This window comes from Colius striatus, chromosome 1 (genome assembly GCF_028858725.1).
Source record: "Colius striatus isolate bColStr4 chromosome 1, bColStr4.1.hap1, whole genome shotgun sequence".
Lineage (NCBI taxonomy): Eukaryota > Metazoa > Chordata > Aves > Coliiformes > Coliidae > Colius > Colius striatus.
The window spans coordinates 95,404,244-95,419,343 of record NC_084759.1 but is presented as its reverse complement, the minus strand read 5'-3'; the positions used below and the strand labels follow the sequence as shown (position 1 = coordinate 95,419,343).

Genomic DNA, 15,100 nt, shown 5'->3' with positions numbered 1-15,100 from the left:
GGCCTTTGGGCTGTCTCCTCAGAGGGTAAGTAGAACAAAAAACTATTTACAATACTGTGACTCGTCAAAGAAATTAAGGACAAAGTTATTTAAACAGCCTGTAATTAAGCATTCCAATGGAATTAAATATGATAATTACCTGCTGTGCAAGGATCTGACAGGATTCATGTTTCCACATGAGATGGTAACAAGAAAAAGATTTTACTCACGATTATTAATGCAGAAAGTTTGTGTGTATATATATATATATATATAAAATCAATAATCAATATTCACGTGCACAATATGCTAACTTTAATTCCATATGTAATCCAACATTTTGAAGTGGAAAGTTAAGTCATTTTTTTAAAGTTTAAAGTTTAATTCAGGATTTGTTATATAAAGGACACAAGAGAGCCTCTGAGTAATTATCCCTGGTTTTCTACTGATTCACTGTGTACCTCCAGGCAAGTACCTTAGATCAGTATTTTTTTTAAATGCAGCACATAATTTTGGATGCTCAGTTTGCAATACCTTAAGCTTGATTTCTCAAAACTAATAACTATTAACAGTTTCAAGTACAGCCAGTCAGAGCCTTAACATATTAAGCTCGAAGCTCGAAACAGGCAGTCAGTACAATGAAAGAAACATTTGAAAATAACCTTAGTTTCTTAACATCACTAAAACAAATTAATTAATGTTTTTCTAGGGTTGAACATTTCAGGTGACATCAAAGCTTGTAGGGATCACAGGGCTTCAATGCTCTGAGAATACAGTATGCTAAGTACTTCAGTTGCTGGCATTTGCTTCAGGCACTCTTCAGCTCTTCACCCACCAGTTGCTGAACTACAGTGGGTACCAAGTGCAACCACCATCCCTTTCCTGCTTGGTCAGAACCACAGCAGCTATCCTGTGCTGTATTCCCAAAACAAAATGCATCAGATAGATAGAGTTTTGTCTGCATCCTTCACCCCCAAACCTAAAGAATTAGATACCACAATTCAGACCATATAAATACATGGTAGTTGCATCAGGTTTTGCTCCAACATTTTTTTCTTCTTAACTGCATCTATATGATCTATTTTGCATGTCTAAAACCTTAAAAAAGACTACCAGTATTAATAATAACAATAATAATAATATTTTCATATTAACAGTCACAATTTCAGATGAATGACTAGAACAACCTACTGGTTGAATTATCAAATTATAAAATGGTGTTATTTTGGTTTTACCTGAATTGGAAATTTTTCCACTGTCAGCTGTTCCTGCATTTCCTGGAGCAACAAACACATGTTTTACTTGCGGAGACTGGGCCAACTTCCAGGCCAGCGCATGCTCTCTCCCTCCACTCCCAATCACAAGCACTCGATCAGCCATTAGTCTGCATAAAACGACAACACAAGCAAAACAGACTGTGAGGTTAGTTCTGTGAGGTTAGGAAAGTAAGAGCTTCACAGACAACAGTTTTAAGTGCTAGGTGCAACACAACCCATGACAGAGGTGAATGTCACTTTGTTTCAGGCAACAATATTTCTAGAAGTGTTTTGTTGGGTTAAAAAGAAAAAAAGAATGAAAATGGATAAATGACATCCAGATGTGATATAAACTAAATGACAACGACTGAACCACTCCACGAACACAGAAGTAACTCACAGAGCAACCCATCCTGGTTTTGCTTTAGTCAGATGGGCAACTGCTCCAAGTTATACGGAAGTCTGTGATATAGGAAAAGCCCTTACAAGTGACTGAGCTGTGATTTGTAGCCTATAGAAATTTCTGGAGAATCCAAGTCTGCAAATGGCAAAACCCTTCTAATGAACTAACTGTATGAACACAGTATTATAGTGTTAAGAGCTGAATGGAACTACTCAAAGAGTTTTTAGAGGTAATATCTGAAAGAGCTCTAAACACTTTATGAAAAGGAAAAGCTAAGACCAATAAGACAGGGAAATCAACTTCCAGCTCTGGCATTCCTTAGGAGAGGACAATCAGGAGGCAAAGAACATAGAAGACTAAGTGTCATTAATAATGGAGCTTGCTCTGAGAAAGTACTGCAGGGACATTCATTCCTCTCTCCCACTCTACCAAGTTTTAGAAAAACACATTAATGCTCTCTCGGCCTGTGGAAAGTAGGTGTATGAAGAAAGGCTGCAATGTCATTACAATTTTTACGTGTCCGAAACCTTTTCAACAGTTTGGAAAAAAAAATGGTCACGAAAATGAAATTAACTTTCTCAGTTTCACCCTCCCTATGTCATTACCTCTGTGTGTACACATAACTTGAACACACTGGACTGAAGTCAATATTACAATTTTTTCTCTTAGCAGCTTTGAAAGGTAGCCTTTGCTTTTTAAGACATGTTTACTCCTGTGCATATTCTCCATGTATTTACTGATGTACATGACCTCAGAATTGCTATCCCAACGATGATATCACATAGCTAGCAATGGAATAGAAGACTTCACTTCACTTGAAAAAGAACCACTGGAATTCAGATACCATCAAATAAAGAAATAAAGTATATAATTTATAAAACAAATATATAAGTCTTTATTTGAAGTTTATTGAAAAGCAAAGGCTAGCCTCTTAAGCTACTCAAGGAATATGCTGTTAAGTCACTTTAGTCTGACCATATATAAACTACATGTACAAATGATGCCAATTGCACTGGTTAAAGTGAGAGTTTTGCTCACATAAGTCAAACAGTCCCTAGAGAAGCTGCTCAGCAGAGCAGAAACCAAGCAGCTACAAACTGGCAGGTGGTTCTATGAACAAGCACAGCATGCAGTACTTGCAAAACAAGAATCTAAAAGTCTGTAATATTAACATATGCAAATTAGCTATATAAATGTACAAAAAAAAGGCTTAAGTGTTTTAAGTAATGAGTTCAAACAATAAATTTCATGCTGAAAGTAGCACAAAAACTACCCCACTCATTCAAATGGCTTTGTGTGGCCAGCGAAGATGTCTGATATGCCCCTCTGTTCTATGAGTCACCTCCCATTCATTGGGAGGAGGAACACAGACCAGATAAGAGTTTTTTTAGTCAAAAGAAACAACCCGTCTCCTTGTTGTAATCCCAGCTCACGTAACATGCAACCCTTGGTCACTCTCTGTACCTCTTCCATTAAGCAGCTGGTCATTGACCTGTGCTTGCCAATGTGTACAGTGCTTCTCAAGGTGAGCTCAGAAAAAAAGCCCCAAGACACTGATGCAGCTTCAATGCACACAGGTGACAGCTCTGTTACCAAGAGCAGCAAAAAGTCAGAGCCCCTCTGCAGTTCTCTCCTTTGCAGGAAGACATGAGACAATGACTAGTACAAACCAACCAAATCAACCAGCAAATTTCTAAAGGAAAAGCAAAACTACATGTTAGGAAGCAGATTTTCAGACTATCAATAAGGTGGCAACATGTGTCTCTCCCTTACTTCAGCTGCTACACCTTGACTTGAATAAGGTTGCCCTGATAGCCCTGACCCAGGAGAAACCCAGCCTTCCTGAGGACCTGGACTATGCAGAGAACAGCTTCTGTTCCAAGGACACTGTGAGAGCCCGACTTTTCAATACAAGCGCTCAGTAATAAACTTTGGACAGAAAACAGACATGTTTTAGAAGGTATTCCTATGCCATTAGCTAAAGTGTTTTAATCTATAACAAATTTTGGTTTAATCTATTAACAAACAAATGAGTTATGCTTTTAAGCAAAATATCCAGTTAGAATAAAGACAAAATAAACATGAAGGGTGAAATACAGAAAATTACAGCTCAGTTGTTGACTGTGAACTAAACACAATGGAGCTAAGATTTCATTCTAGTTTCAGGCTGGAGGAGAGTAATAGCTTTCTAATTAACAGTGTTTGACAAAATATAGATGTTGCAAAAGTTGCAGAGATGTTTTAATTACAATACTCTGGGATTATTTACAATATAAAAACCTTCCCACACCAGAATAAAAATTATTGGTTGTGGTATACATATATTGGACCCTCACTTATGCTAAACGTCTTTTATATCAAGCAAAAAGAAAATATAAAATACGGGCTACAACAAAGGGATGCCTTAGTAACCTTGGACAAAAGAACACAATAGAAAAGAACAAATGTTAATCAGGTAACAGGCAGTTATCTCGTTCACTAAAGTTAAACCAAACAAGCCTGTTTCTGGTGCTATCCACACAGTTGTCCCTAAATAGTAATTTTTAAGGCAAATATTACCAATAATAAGTTGAAACACCACATTACTTAATTTTCTGACAGGTGCTTCAGAATTGAATGCAGAGATCTAAATCCAAGTAGAGAACATACTTACTCTATCCTACGTGTTGCTGCTCTGAGGAAAGTAGCACTCAAGAGTTCAGATGTGCAAAGAGAAAGGAGATAAGCAGCCTGTGGTTAAAACATAGTGCCCCTGTCCCAATATTCCCACCCCACTGACGACACTGTGCAGCTAGCCAATGCAGCTAGCCAATGAATGAGCAAGTCCAGCCATTCCAGCTGGAAAAAGAGGACAGAAACTTGCATACAAATGGTCTAGGAGTGAGAAACAAAAACTTTGCAGAGCAGAAGCAGCATATCCTGTTGTTTCTAAACATTACCAAACAAATTCTATCCCATCCCTGGTATACTTTGCACTTAAAGACTCTCTAGTAATCAGATTGTAAACATGCTCTTTTGATCTAAAAACGAAGCTATGCATTTTTGCTATGCAGAGAAATGAGGCTATGCATAGTCCTAGGCATATCAACAGTAAGAAAAAACAAAGTGCATGATGCACATTCATGCTCCATTAAGCCTACTGCTTAAAAACAGTAGGATGGGCTTGAAGATTCAGTGACACTGTTGCCAGCTAAAGTAACTCAACATGCTGGCAACTCAAAGAATCACTTCATTTTTTCCCTGAAATAACATATTCTAATACTACTGTCAGCTAAAAAAACCCACCAAACAACACAGCATAAAGTTTTATAAGGGAGCAAGGAAATATAATAAGCCATATCATACATCCAAATAAAATTTAACCATTTTATAACAAAATATAAGTAAAAAGTAAGTTTTAGCCATTTAGTTTGAAATGCAATGTTAATTGTGCATCCCACAAGCGGTATCCTAGCAGCTTTTGTTTAAGGATGTAGCATGAGAAGAATTCTGGTGGCAAAGAGAAGGCTCAGATGGCTATGGCAGTATTTCTTTTCCAAACTGACATAGAAAGATGTCTTGCAGGCCCTCTGCTGCTCAGCAAGATCTTGCGTTAAAAATAAAAAACCCAAGAGGTGACATTTCCTTTGCAACTAATCAACATATACTCAGGTTTTTGGAAGCAATATGTGAAATCCTTAAAATATTCCAGAACACGGTACATAATTACCTTCAGCAACCACTGTCTGCTATTGTAAAGAAGGAAGATGTGTTTGTTTGTAAGATGTTTCAAAATAAAGACAGGTAGCATTTCAGGCAAGGTTCTATTACTGAGTCTTTATATGAAGTAAGAACAGGAAAGCAGAAACAAGCTAATCCACTTGTGTATCCAAGAGGAGAAGACACGAGGATAGAAGGTGATCTCCAGAGCCTATGTTTGAGGTTGCCAGTAGTAAGTCAGCAGGAATGAGCATCAGCCTAGAGACCTTCTTAAAAGGTGGGGCTCACCAAGAAGCTGTGCAGCTCTTCCACTGAGTCAGGGCCTATGGAGCAGAGAAAACACAGTGAGGAAGGCAAAACAGTAGTACCTGACAGTTTTGCCCATCCTGACTCTTCTATGAGGCATAGTGAGATTTCAAATACAGGTAGAAGTGAGATGAGGTTACTAACTCAGTTGCTGGCCCTTCTCTATTAACAGGAAAGGGACAGGAGCCATTGACCCTTTTTCATACTGATCCTGTACACAGGCATGGGGGTTAAACTTAGCTCTTTGGTTACATTTACAAAGATAATTCTATAAGAAAATGTGAACTCCTTAAGCAACGGGTTCCCAAGTTTCAGTTTCACATCACAAATGTGTGGTGTAAGTTACCTAAATATTTTACCTCAACTAGGTGGAGTCTTGTAACAAGCCATTGCTTTATTACCTCATCCCTAACTAAGGCAGTAAAAAGGTGCAATTAAAACAAGATCTATACAATATAGCACAAACAATAAATGGTACATCTGCTTCAGATTGTATTTAAAAAAACAAAAACCAAGCTCCAATGCTGTTGGTTTTCTCTGTGCATCTTGATTGAGAGAGACTTGGGTAGACTGTCTTTTGCTTTTGTGAGCCAAATATATAAAATCTTGAAAACCTGTGCTTAAAAAAAAAACCGTACCACAAAACAAAGTAGTTTAAAAAGATACTTTTTAGTGTCTTTGTTTCAAGAAAAACTGAGTTGAGGGTGGAGTACAATGGTAACAGAGAGGTATATTTAAAATGTTGCACTGTGCAGAGTCCAAAGTGCTTCAGTGCTGAAGTAACATATTCTAATACTGTCAGCTAAAAAAACCCACCAAACAACACAGCATAAATTTTGATAAAGGAGCAAGTAAATATAATAAGCTATGTCATATGTCGAAATAAAATTTAACCATTTTATAACAAAATATGAGTAAAAAGTAAGTTTTAGCCATTTGGTTTGAAATTCAACGTTATTTGTGCATCCCACCAGTGATGGCATGTTTAGGGATATAGCTTGAGAAGAACTCTGATGGCAATCTCAGCTTATAAGGCTCAAATCTAGCTGTGACAGATATGTGACTGACATGGAAAGATGTCATGCAGCTCCTCTTGAATTTAGGCAGAAGAAAAATTAAATAAGACTCACTGGGAAGACTGCAATTTGGCTGCCACACCATCGAGTGCAGTATTTAGTTTCTAGGCCTAGCAGTCAGGAGCATTTATGTGTTTTTTTTCATAGACCTGTAAAGGGATAAGAAATTGAATAAGAATTGAAGAAGCCAAAATCTAGAACTTCCTCCACTCAACTTCCACAGCTAGGTTGCTGCTGTACCGCCTCCTGAGAACTTGCCATCCTTCATTTGGCTTCCAAACTTGCCCGCAGCCAGGTCGTATGGTCTCAAACCCCCTTAGGCTGAACCCAGCTCTTTTGCTTTCTGAATTAATGCTCTAATCAGCAGGCTGAGGCATTTCTGAAGAGTTCACCATACACTGTGAGTGCACACAGATCTTGGTACATGAGGTGAACTCTGAGCTGGCCTTCTTTGATGAACCTCTGCCAACCACTGGACTCTGTTCAATCTTAGAGACAAAATGGAGACTAAAATACGCAAGCTGCAGGTTCACCGACTGGTGTTTCACAATTGGCTACTACTGCCCTTTGCTGCTACAGCTTCTCATTGGTTCCACCAACTTCTCCACCTCCAGTCTCTCCTTCCTGCTCCCTCCCATGTTTACCAAGGTGTGCAGCCACTTCGATCAGGAAGACAATAGTGCTGAAAACCTAACACCACAACAGTAACCAACCCGGTAAAGAGAGAGTGTGTGTGTGTCTGTGTCTGTGTGTGCGCACATATATATGTGCATATATCAAGGCAATACTTTTCTGCCATCTTAATGATCTAAACTCACTGAGGGATGAAGTGCTCATCGGAGAGAGTATAAGGGGAGCAGCAGAAGCAGGCAGCCAGAGAGAATGAAAAGAGCTTGGTTATGCAGCAAACTGGGACAGCTAGGCAGGCAGCTCTGCTGGTGCACTGGAAGGTACAAAACCAAACAGTCATAGCACCTTTAACTGGCAACACATAACTATGACAGAACAGCAAATTTAGGTTATGGTAGTATTAGGCTCATCCTAAAGGAAAACAACATGACCTTAGAGAATTTTTAATTTCCACCAGTTTCAATACCACAAAGAGTTGCTTAAGGAGTTAAGAAGCCTCCAGGATCAGGTGGCAATTAGGATTTTTAGTTACAGCTTTGAGTTTAAATAAGTTTCTTTTGTTCACATGGTTTTTTTTTAGATTCCTGGCTCTCACCTGGCCATATACTGTATTGTATCAGATTGCTTTATAAAACAAAATGAGAAAAGTCATTATTATCTGTGTTTCATTCCTGCAGAAACCAGACTGATCATGCTGAAGGCCTGAATCAGAGCCCAGAACACAACATATGCCCTTCATGGCCTGAATTAAAGCTATGCAAGACAGGCACCTTGCCTCCCGGTGCAATCCTGCAAATTGCCAGATTGCATATCTCCTAGGCAAAACATTACCTCAAGTTTTTCTGCTAAAAATAAGTAGGATCATAAAGTTTTATAACCACCCTCAAAGTACTAACTTCAAACTCCATGTTGGAGGCTGGAAGTGCCCAGTATCTCTCATCACGGATGCCTCAGACAGAAGCTACTGGAGAGAAGCAGAATGAATGGGGCAGGGCGAGAAATGCCCTTTCTTGGGTTATATAGACAAGATAACAAAATATATTTTAACTTTGCTAATTAATTTCAAATATGAACTGGATAGATTAACGAAAAAAAAAAAGAGGACCCCAATGTTAAAGTTGGTAATCCCCCAACTTCGTAAACAGCAGGGAAAGAATCAAAGTAAGTCAAAGTCCAAACCGAGAGAGGTTAGAAGTTTAATATTTACTTTAAAACAAATATTTCATCACTTTTTAAAAGCTAAATGGAGCAGAGGAAAAAAAACTACGTAGAATTAAAAGCCATGTGCGGTTTAACATAAAGTGCAGAACACGTAAACCTAGTACACATCGAGCTCCCCAAAAGTAAGTCCGAGCAGGAGACACGTGGTTATAATAAATACATCCACGAATTAGCCGTTAGCAGCCGCATGTCTACCCTCCCCCCGCGCCCGGTCACGGCCGTAGCTGCGGGGCAGAGCGGGACCCGGGCTAAACCGAATCCGCCCGCGTGTTCCGGCCAGGCCTGCTCTCCGCAGCAGCCTGCGTGAGGCGGGGGCCGTCAGCCAGACGCGGGGCCAGGCCGGTCGGAACGGGCCGTCCCGCCATTTTACCGCGCGGGCAGCGGGGGACACATGGTCCCGCTGCCGCCCCATAGCCCCGGCTGCGGGAGGCCGGCGACGGGCATAGGGGTAGGCATGGGGTAGGGACAAGGGCACAGACACCAAGCAGGCTCCCAGCGCGTTCTTCTCGCCAGCGAAAGAAAAACTTACGTTCCTTCAGGGGGAATTTAAGGAGCTAGAAGGCATCCTCCGCCGAGCAGACGCCGAAAACTACAGTACCCAGGGGGCCCCGCGACATGGCAGCGGGTCGGCTCGGGGGCGGGGGCTGTGGCCGGGGAGCAGGCGGGAAGGAAGGAAGAAAGGAAAGGAAGGAAGGGTAAGCAAGGTTTCAACTTGATCGGCTACTTGGCTTTTGCACGTAAATTCTTCAAGTCTAGAAGTATCTTCCGCTGCTTGCGGAGCGTGCTGAGCCGGGCCGGTAAGGTGCTACGGTCGCCGATAAACTTTATCTAGATATAAGTTGTTTTTTATCTAGGAAGCAGAGTATCGCTCCAGACAGTAAAGGCTGGATAGGACTTGCTGGACTTGGCTGGATAGGACTGTGCAAAGATGGGGTTTGTTTCTATGTCCTTACAGGCGAAATGCTCCAGTGTATCTTTAAGTAGAAGGAACTCCTTAGTTTGTACCACGCTGAACTTTCAAGAAACCAAAGAGTATTAGCCAACATTTAGTCCAGTTTAGCGTTACAGTTGTGCAACAATACCGTTAATAAAACCAGGTTTCATCCACAGCTTTGCTTCTCCCTTCCCCCATGAGCTATAATGTGAAAACCTGACTATTCTTTGTAAATTATCTTACAAAATACAGGTTTAATAAAATTTTTTTGCATATTTTAGCGCACCATTGACTCTTGTTTTAACATAGAACAGTCACATGAATGCTCTAAGTAGTGTTGATGATTGTAGCAGAACTGCTACTAGTAAAGTCCCATAATACTGCAGTTATGAACTGCACGCTAAACGTGTCGACAACAATCACTGGTCTTGACAAGCTGAAAGAAAATATTTCAATTAATCTGGAAAGCTACCAAACACCTAACCATAAAAGTTAAAGGGGATTTTATAAAGCAAGCAGAGAGAGCAAGAATTGTAATTTTCCTGTGGGGCTGTGAGTAGTGACTTTTGTAGTTATCACTTCGTGTTCATTTTTAAGGAGACAGAGGGAAACATGCAGCAAGCACTAAGATCCTTCCCTGTTTTTTTTTTTTATTATTATTTTTTATTCTTTGTGATTTTCCTGGTAGAAATATCAGTGTAGCCTTGGCCTACATCAGAGGTGTCATTGTTAATTGGAACAGCTTTTCCGCTTGAAGTCCCTAACACAGGCTAAGTTAAGCCAGTCAAACTTGCTGTTCTCTTGAGTATAGCTCTGCAGTGGTGTTTTTTTTGGGAAGGGGTGAATTACTGTCATATTGTGCTGAAAGCCTTTGCAACTTTGTTGTCTCAGCAAGACTCCTACTAGCAAACTTACTACTTGTTTCTGGGTAAAAGCATGCCTGGTCTAGACAAGGCTATTTGCATCAGGGAAATCTAAATACGTCTGAAACGGTTCATGTGAAACATTTTCAATCTTTTGCTCACTGAACACCAGAAATTAAGTAGTGTGTTATACTATTAAGATCTAAAATACACCCATGACAGCATGGCACAAAAGGTACAGATTATTTGTGAAAGTTCCTCTTAAATATAACCGCTATACAATAAATCAGCTGTGACCTGAAGGTAAGCAAATTGATCCAAGCATCAGATCCATTATTTTTGCAAAGTTAATATTAAGGTGGACTGCCTCACAGCAATACACAGTAAAGAACAACACTGCTTTTGAAGAGTTTTATACGTGATTATTAAACCATGTTAAATTTGAGGCTGACATTGCGAATAAAGACCGCAGCAGCAACTGAAATGGTTATATCTAGGTTTTGAGGTGTTTTAAAATTTTAGAAATGTTTTGAGGCAATTAAAATCTATTTCAAGTCAACTAAGTCCCGTAAGTTACTACTTTGGGGCACCAGAAGCAGCTGTATGAGGGAAAAGTCTTCTGGCTGTAGGATTAATTTGGTTTTACAGGACTGCAGATGATAAAGCCGAATTTTTACACACATACAATCGATCGATAACCGGCTTTGAAGGAGCACGAAGGGGATCGTCAGGATGTCTGTACTCGAGACAAATTGATTTTGGTGCGTTCCAGCAAAACACCTCAGAGAAGACGCGGCTCCCCATGTGGGCTGAGGCCGCGGCGTCGTGTTTTTTATTCGTGGCGGCGGCGGCATTCTCCTTCTCTTCCTTTGTTCCTTTAATTTTTCTCCCATCTCGCGGGGCGCCCGCCCGCCCGGCCCCGCAGACAGCCCCCGGAGCACATGTGCGTGTCACAGCCGGGGCTGCCTGCTCTCACGGTGGAGGGGGAGGGCACCTTTCGCATGGAGCCATCCGCTCGCTGGCTGAGGGCAGCGCAGCGCCGGGCCCTGTGATGCAGCACTCGCCTGCGGACAGGCCCCCCTGGTAGGCGCCGCCTGCGCTCGGCACGCGGGGCGGTGGAGGCGCGGGGCTTGGCCCCGCTCCATGGAGACCAATGGCATCGCTCCCACCCACCCCCACCGGCCCCGAGCCCGCCGGCACGCACAGCGGCACGCTTCAGCCCACCATGGCCCCCACGCCGCCACCGCCGCCGCCGCTCCGGCCCTCGGCGAGGTGAGTGCCGGTCGCCGCGCTTCTCCGCGGAGGCCCAGGCCGGCTCCGGGCCCGGGTGACCGCCGGAGACGGCCTCGATCGCGGCGGGGGAAGCAGGGGGGAAGGGGTGGGTGGGTGGGTGGGTGGGTATGCGTGTGGCGGGGACGGGACGGGGGTACGGCCACAAGGACCACCGGTCATCGGCTACCACGGTGCCCTCCACCGACTCCCCACCCTCTTTCTTTTCCTCCCCTTCCCGGTCTCTCCGGGGCTCGGGCGCAGTTTTTCGGTGTACGGGGCGCGAGAAGGGCCGAGAACGGCGCGGAGAGACGGGGAGTGGGGGTGGGGAGGGAGGGCGTCGGTGTGGGGGGCAGAACGGCAGTTAACAGTTTCATTCGGAGTGGGGGGGGAGGGAGCTGGGCAGGGCGGCCCACCGGGGCTTTGCTGGTGACGGGGGGCCGCCGTGAGGCGCGCGGCCGGTGAGGAGAGGCGGGCGGGGGGGTTGGGGGTGAGTGCTACAACATGGCGGCGCAGCGCGCTCCGGAGGGGGGAGGGAGGGAGCGGCGAACTGCCCCGAGACACGAGACGTTCTCCCCCCCCGCACCGCCCCGGAAGCCAGACGGCGCTAGGGCTCTATGGCGTTTAGTCAGTGCTAGAGAGGCCGTCCGGAGGCCTACGTTGGCCCCCTTCCCCCTAACCGCCGGCTACGTCATCCGGTAGAAGGTAGCCAATGGACAGAGAGCGGGTAGCGAGGACGTCAGCAAGGGCCCCTCGGCCTCTGGTTGCGGCGGTGCCTTGTGGGATATTGGAGGCCTCGCGTCTCGGCAGGAAGGAAAGCGGAGCGCGGGGTGGGGGCGGGTAGGAAAGGGCCCGGTGCGGTAGGGCTGTCATGGCGACTAATATCGAACAAATCATTCGGTCCTTTGTGGTTAGCAAATTCCGGGAGATCCAGGAAGAGCAGCAACAGCAGCACGGCGGGTAACGAGCCTGGCTAGGGCGGCGGGGAAGGGAAGGCAACGCGGCCGCGCTCGCCGGGGCCTAGCACGGTGATGGGGGGGTGGTGGTGCGCTGAAGGAGAGGAAGCGCGGGCTCCGCCTCGGCACGAAGGGAGGGAGACGGGATGGGGCCTACGGCTCCTGCGGGTCGTTCCGGCGGGGGCTCGCGCCCTTGCGAGCGTCTTGAGCTTTGAAAGCACTGCGGGGGGGGGGGGGGGGGAGGGAGGGGGGGATGGGCGGGCGAACGTACGCGTTTGTCTCCTGCCGATCGCTCACCCGACGGTGTTGGTCTCGTGTCGGGCCAAGAGAAGAAAGGGCGAGCGTCTGTGCGATTTGTGTTACTGATCTTAGCACATTTGAACTCGCCTAGTGACTCCCGCCCTTATATCGCAAAGCAAGCAAAACCTGCTGGAGATGAGTGAATGATGGGTGCTTATTTTGTGAGGGGAACCTATACTAGTTCTTACTTAAAGCATGGGGATAGTGGCACATTCCAGAATGTTTTCTTCTATAGTGCCTAATACTCAGCTGTCACAACATGTTTTGTTGTGAATAAGTGAAAAGGTAGATGTTTCACTAGAAACATGGCTTCTTCAGGAGGCTAAAATACTGTTTTGTAGGATTGAGTACAACAAATGCTTATGACTTTAAATAAGCAAAACAAAAAAGGCTCAAAATTGCTTGTATTGATATTTTTTTTGGTTAGTGGAAAGGTAGAAGGCCAGCCCAATGGTGACACAATCCCAGCTGAGCAAGCCAACCCTTCAGATGACACTGTTGCTGGTGCTGGGAGTCGTCAGAATGATCAGATAGTGCAGAAAATAGAGGAAGTGCTCTCTGGAGCCCTTGATACAGAGCTGCAGTGCAAATCAGGTAAATGAAAACATGTTTGGCAAATGTGTTGTTGTTTAAGAAGATTGTCATAATGCTTGAAGTTCAATCAGTTTTATTGAGGTGAAAAAGTGCTTTTCAGTACTGCTCTTTTCATGGAGCTTCATCTGACAAGTTGTATGTTTATGATAATACTTGTTAAGTATTTTGTTGACTGCTGTGATTTATGACTATAGATGAACAGAGAAATACATAATTTAAAAATCAAAACTGGTTATTGTGAAAACATAACTTAATGTGTGAAAAAGTTTTTCTTTTCTCTCCATTACAATAAGAATTCTAATCATGAAACAAATTACATCCATATCTATGTATATTTTTGCTTTATTTTGTGTATACCAACTTCAGGGTCTCAGTGAGCAGTTCTCACTAACAAAACATACTGATATGTAGAAGCATTGTTTTTTGTGTTGTTTGAATTGATTTGCAGGATTATTCCTAAATAGTTAGAATTCAGAAGTGTATGATTAACTGTTCTGTCAGAGTAAGATACTTCGTTGCTTTAAAATGAATGATGCACTTATCTTTAAGATGCAGCTACTCAGATTGCAATCAGAGGTTAAGAAATTCTTATGTAGCAATCTCATAACTTGAAGATGTTACTGGATTTGTTATGCCAAAAAAGTTGCATATGACTGCCTCTTCTCGTGGGACTAGTCCTTTCCGTAAAATAATAGGAATTGGGAGAGTTAGTGAGAGGAAGGCTCTAATTGCATTTCTGATTTTTTGGAGTTGAAACATAGGTGATGGCTATGTGCTTGGTAAGTATAGTTCCGGAGTGATTATTTTTTTTTATGGTTTTTTTTTAAGAGGCAGTGTAGAAAGTTGTTTATACCATAGATTCTGTTTGCAAAGTCTTGGAATTGCTTTTTCTTTTATGCACAGGGGCTTGTTTACCAGGTGAGTTTTCAGCAGTCTTAATCGGTACTGTCCAAGCAGCACTTCAGGCTTTTGTTTTGTTCTGATCTTCTGTCATGGAAGCTAACATGGTAGTAAATAAGTGAGACCTATTTATGTGGAATTTAATGAACTTGACCTATGGTAAGCATTTCTACTGTTCATATTTTGAAAGGAGTTATCATTGCTGCCTCTGAAAATGCTGTGTAGAAAAGGTCATTTGACTCTGCTTCATTGTCTTCTTCCATAGCATTCACAATAGCGTTGGTAGAAACACTGTTTTGTGTTAAGTTTATTCTGTGAAAACGTGTTTGCTTTAAATGACCTGAGGGACCTTTTTAGGGAATCTTAAGTCACGTTCATTTAATAGTATTGCAATTATGAACCGTTTTTGAATGATTGTGCGTTGTTCATTTGAGAAAGGATATGCTTTCTAATCACAGACAGATTATAATTGGAGAATTCGCGGTGCTGCACTGGCTAGTGCAGACATAATCATTAAAGATGATATGCAAGCAAATGATGCTATAGCTTGTATTTATCAGAAATTATAACAAATTGCCTTTAATAGAAATGCCTTTATCATGAAAATATGGCACTAGATCCAAGAAGGATAAGAACCTAGCACAGGGTACATTCAGAGGGAAGTGATATATGGAATTAAAAGAAGATAATAGGAACCGGTCTTCCTCTTGTCTC

The 15,100-nt window shown here is 42.9% G+C and overlaps 2 protein-coding genes across 9 annotated transcripts in view; one reads left to right on the top strand and one right to left on the bottom strand.

Annotated features, from left to right (window-relative positions):
* Window positions 1–9,365, bottom strand: part of GART (phosphoribosylglycinamide formyltransferase, phosphoribosylglycinamide synthetase, phosphoribosylaminoimidazole synthetase) — a 40,268-nt gene extending 30,903 nt beyond the window's left edge. For 2 of the 6 annotated variants that reach the window (XM_062001547.1, XM_062001583.1), the window contains exons 1-2: window positions 9,100–9,365; window positions 1,215–1,363 (exon numbers count right to left, since the gene is read on the bottom strand). In XM_062001547.1, coding sequence (XP_061857531.1) covers window positions 1,215–1,359 — 145 coding nt within the window. In that variant the 5' untranslated portion in view covers window positions 1,360–1,363; window positions 9,100–9,365. Of the gene's footprint in view, window positions 1–1,214; window positions 1,364–5,347; window positions 5,601–5,625; window positions 5,661–6,773; window positions 6,863–9,099 lie in introns of those variants that run through there. The other 4 variants (XM_062001555.1, XM_062001592.1, XM_062001573.1 and 1 more) reach the window with 4 other exon arrangements.
* A 1,976-nt stretch (window positions 9,366–11,341) lies between these two features.
* SON (SON DNA and RNA binding protein) overlaps window positions 11,342–15,100 on the top strand; it is a 43,659-nt gene continuing 39,900 nt past the window's right edge. Inside the window, exons 1-2 of one of the 3 annotated variants that reach the window (XM_062001537.1) lie at window positions 11,342–11,639; window positions 13,320–13,486. In XM_062001537.1, the coding sequence (XP_061857521.1) occupies window positions 11,521–11,639; window positions 13,320–13,486 (286 nt within the window). In that variant the 5' untranslated portion in view covers window positions 11,342–11,520. Of the gene's footprint in view, window positions 11,640–12,276; window positions 12,597–13,319; window positions 13,487–15,100 lie in introns of those variants that run through there. The other 2 variants (XM_062001523.1, XM_062001531.1) reach the window with 2 other exon arrangements.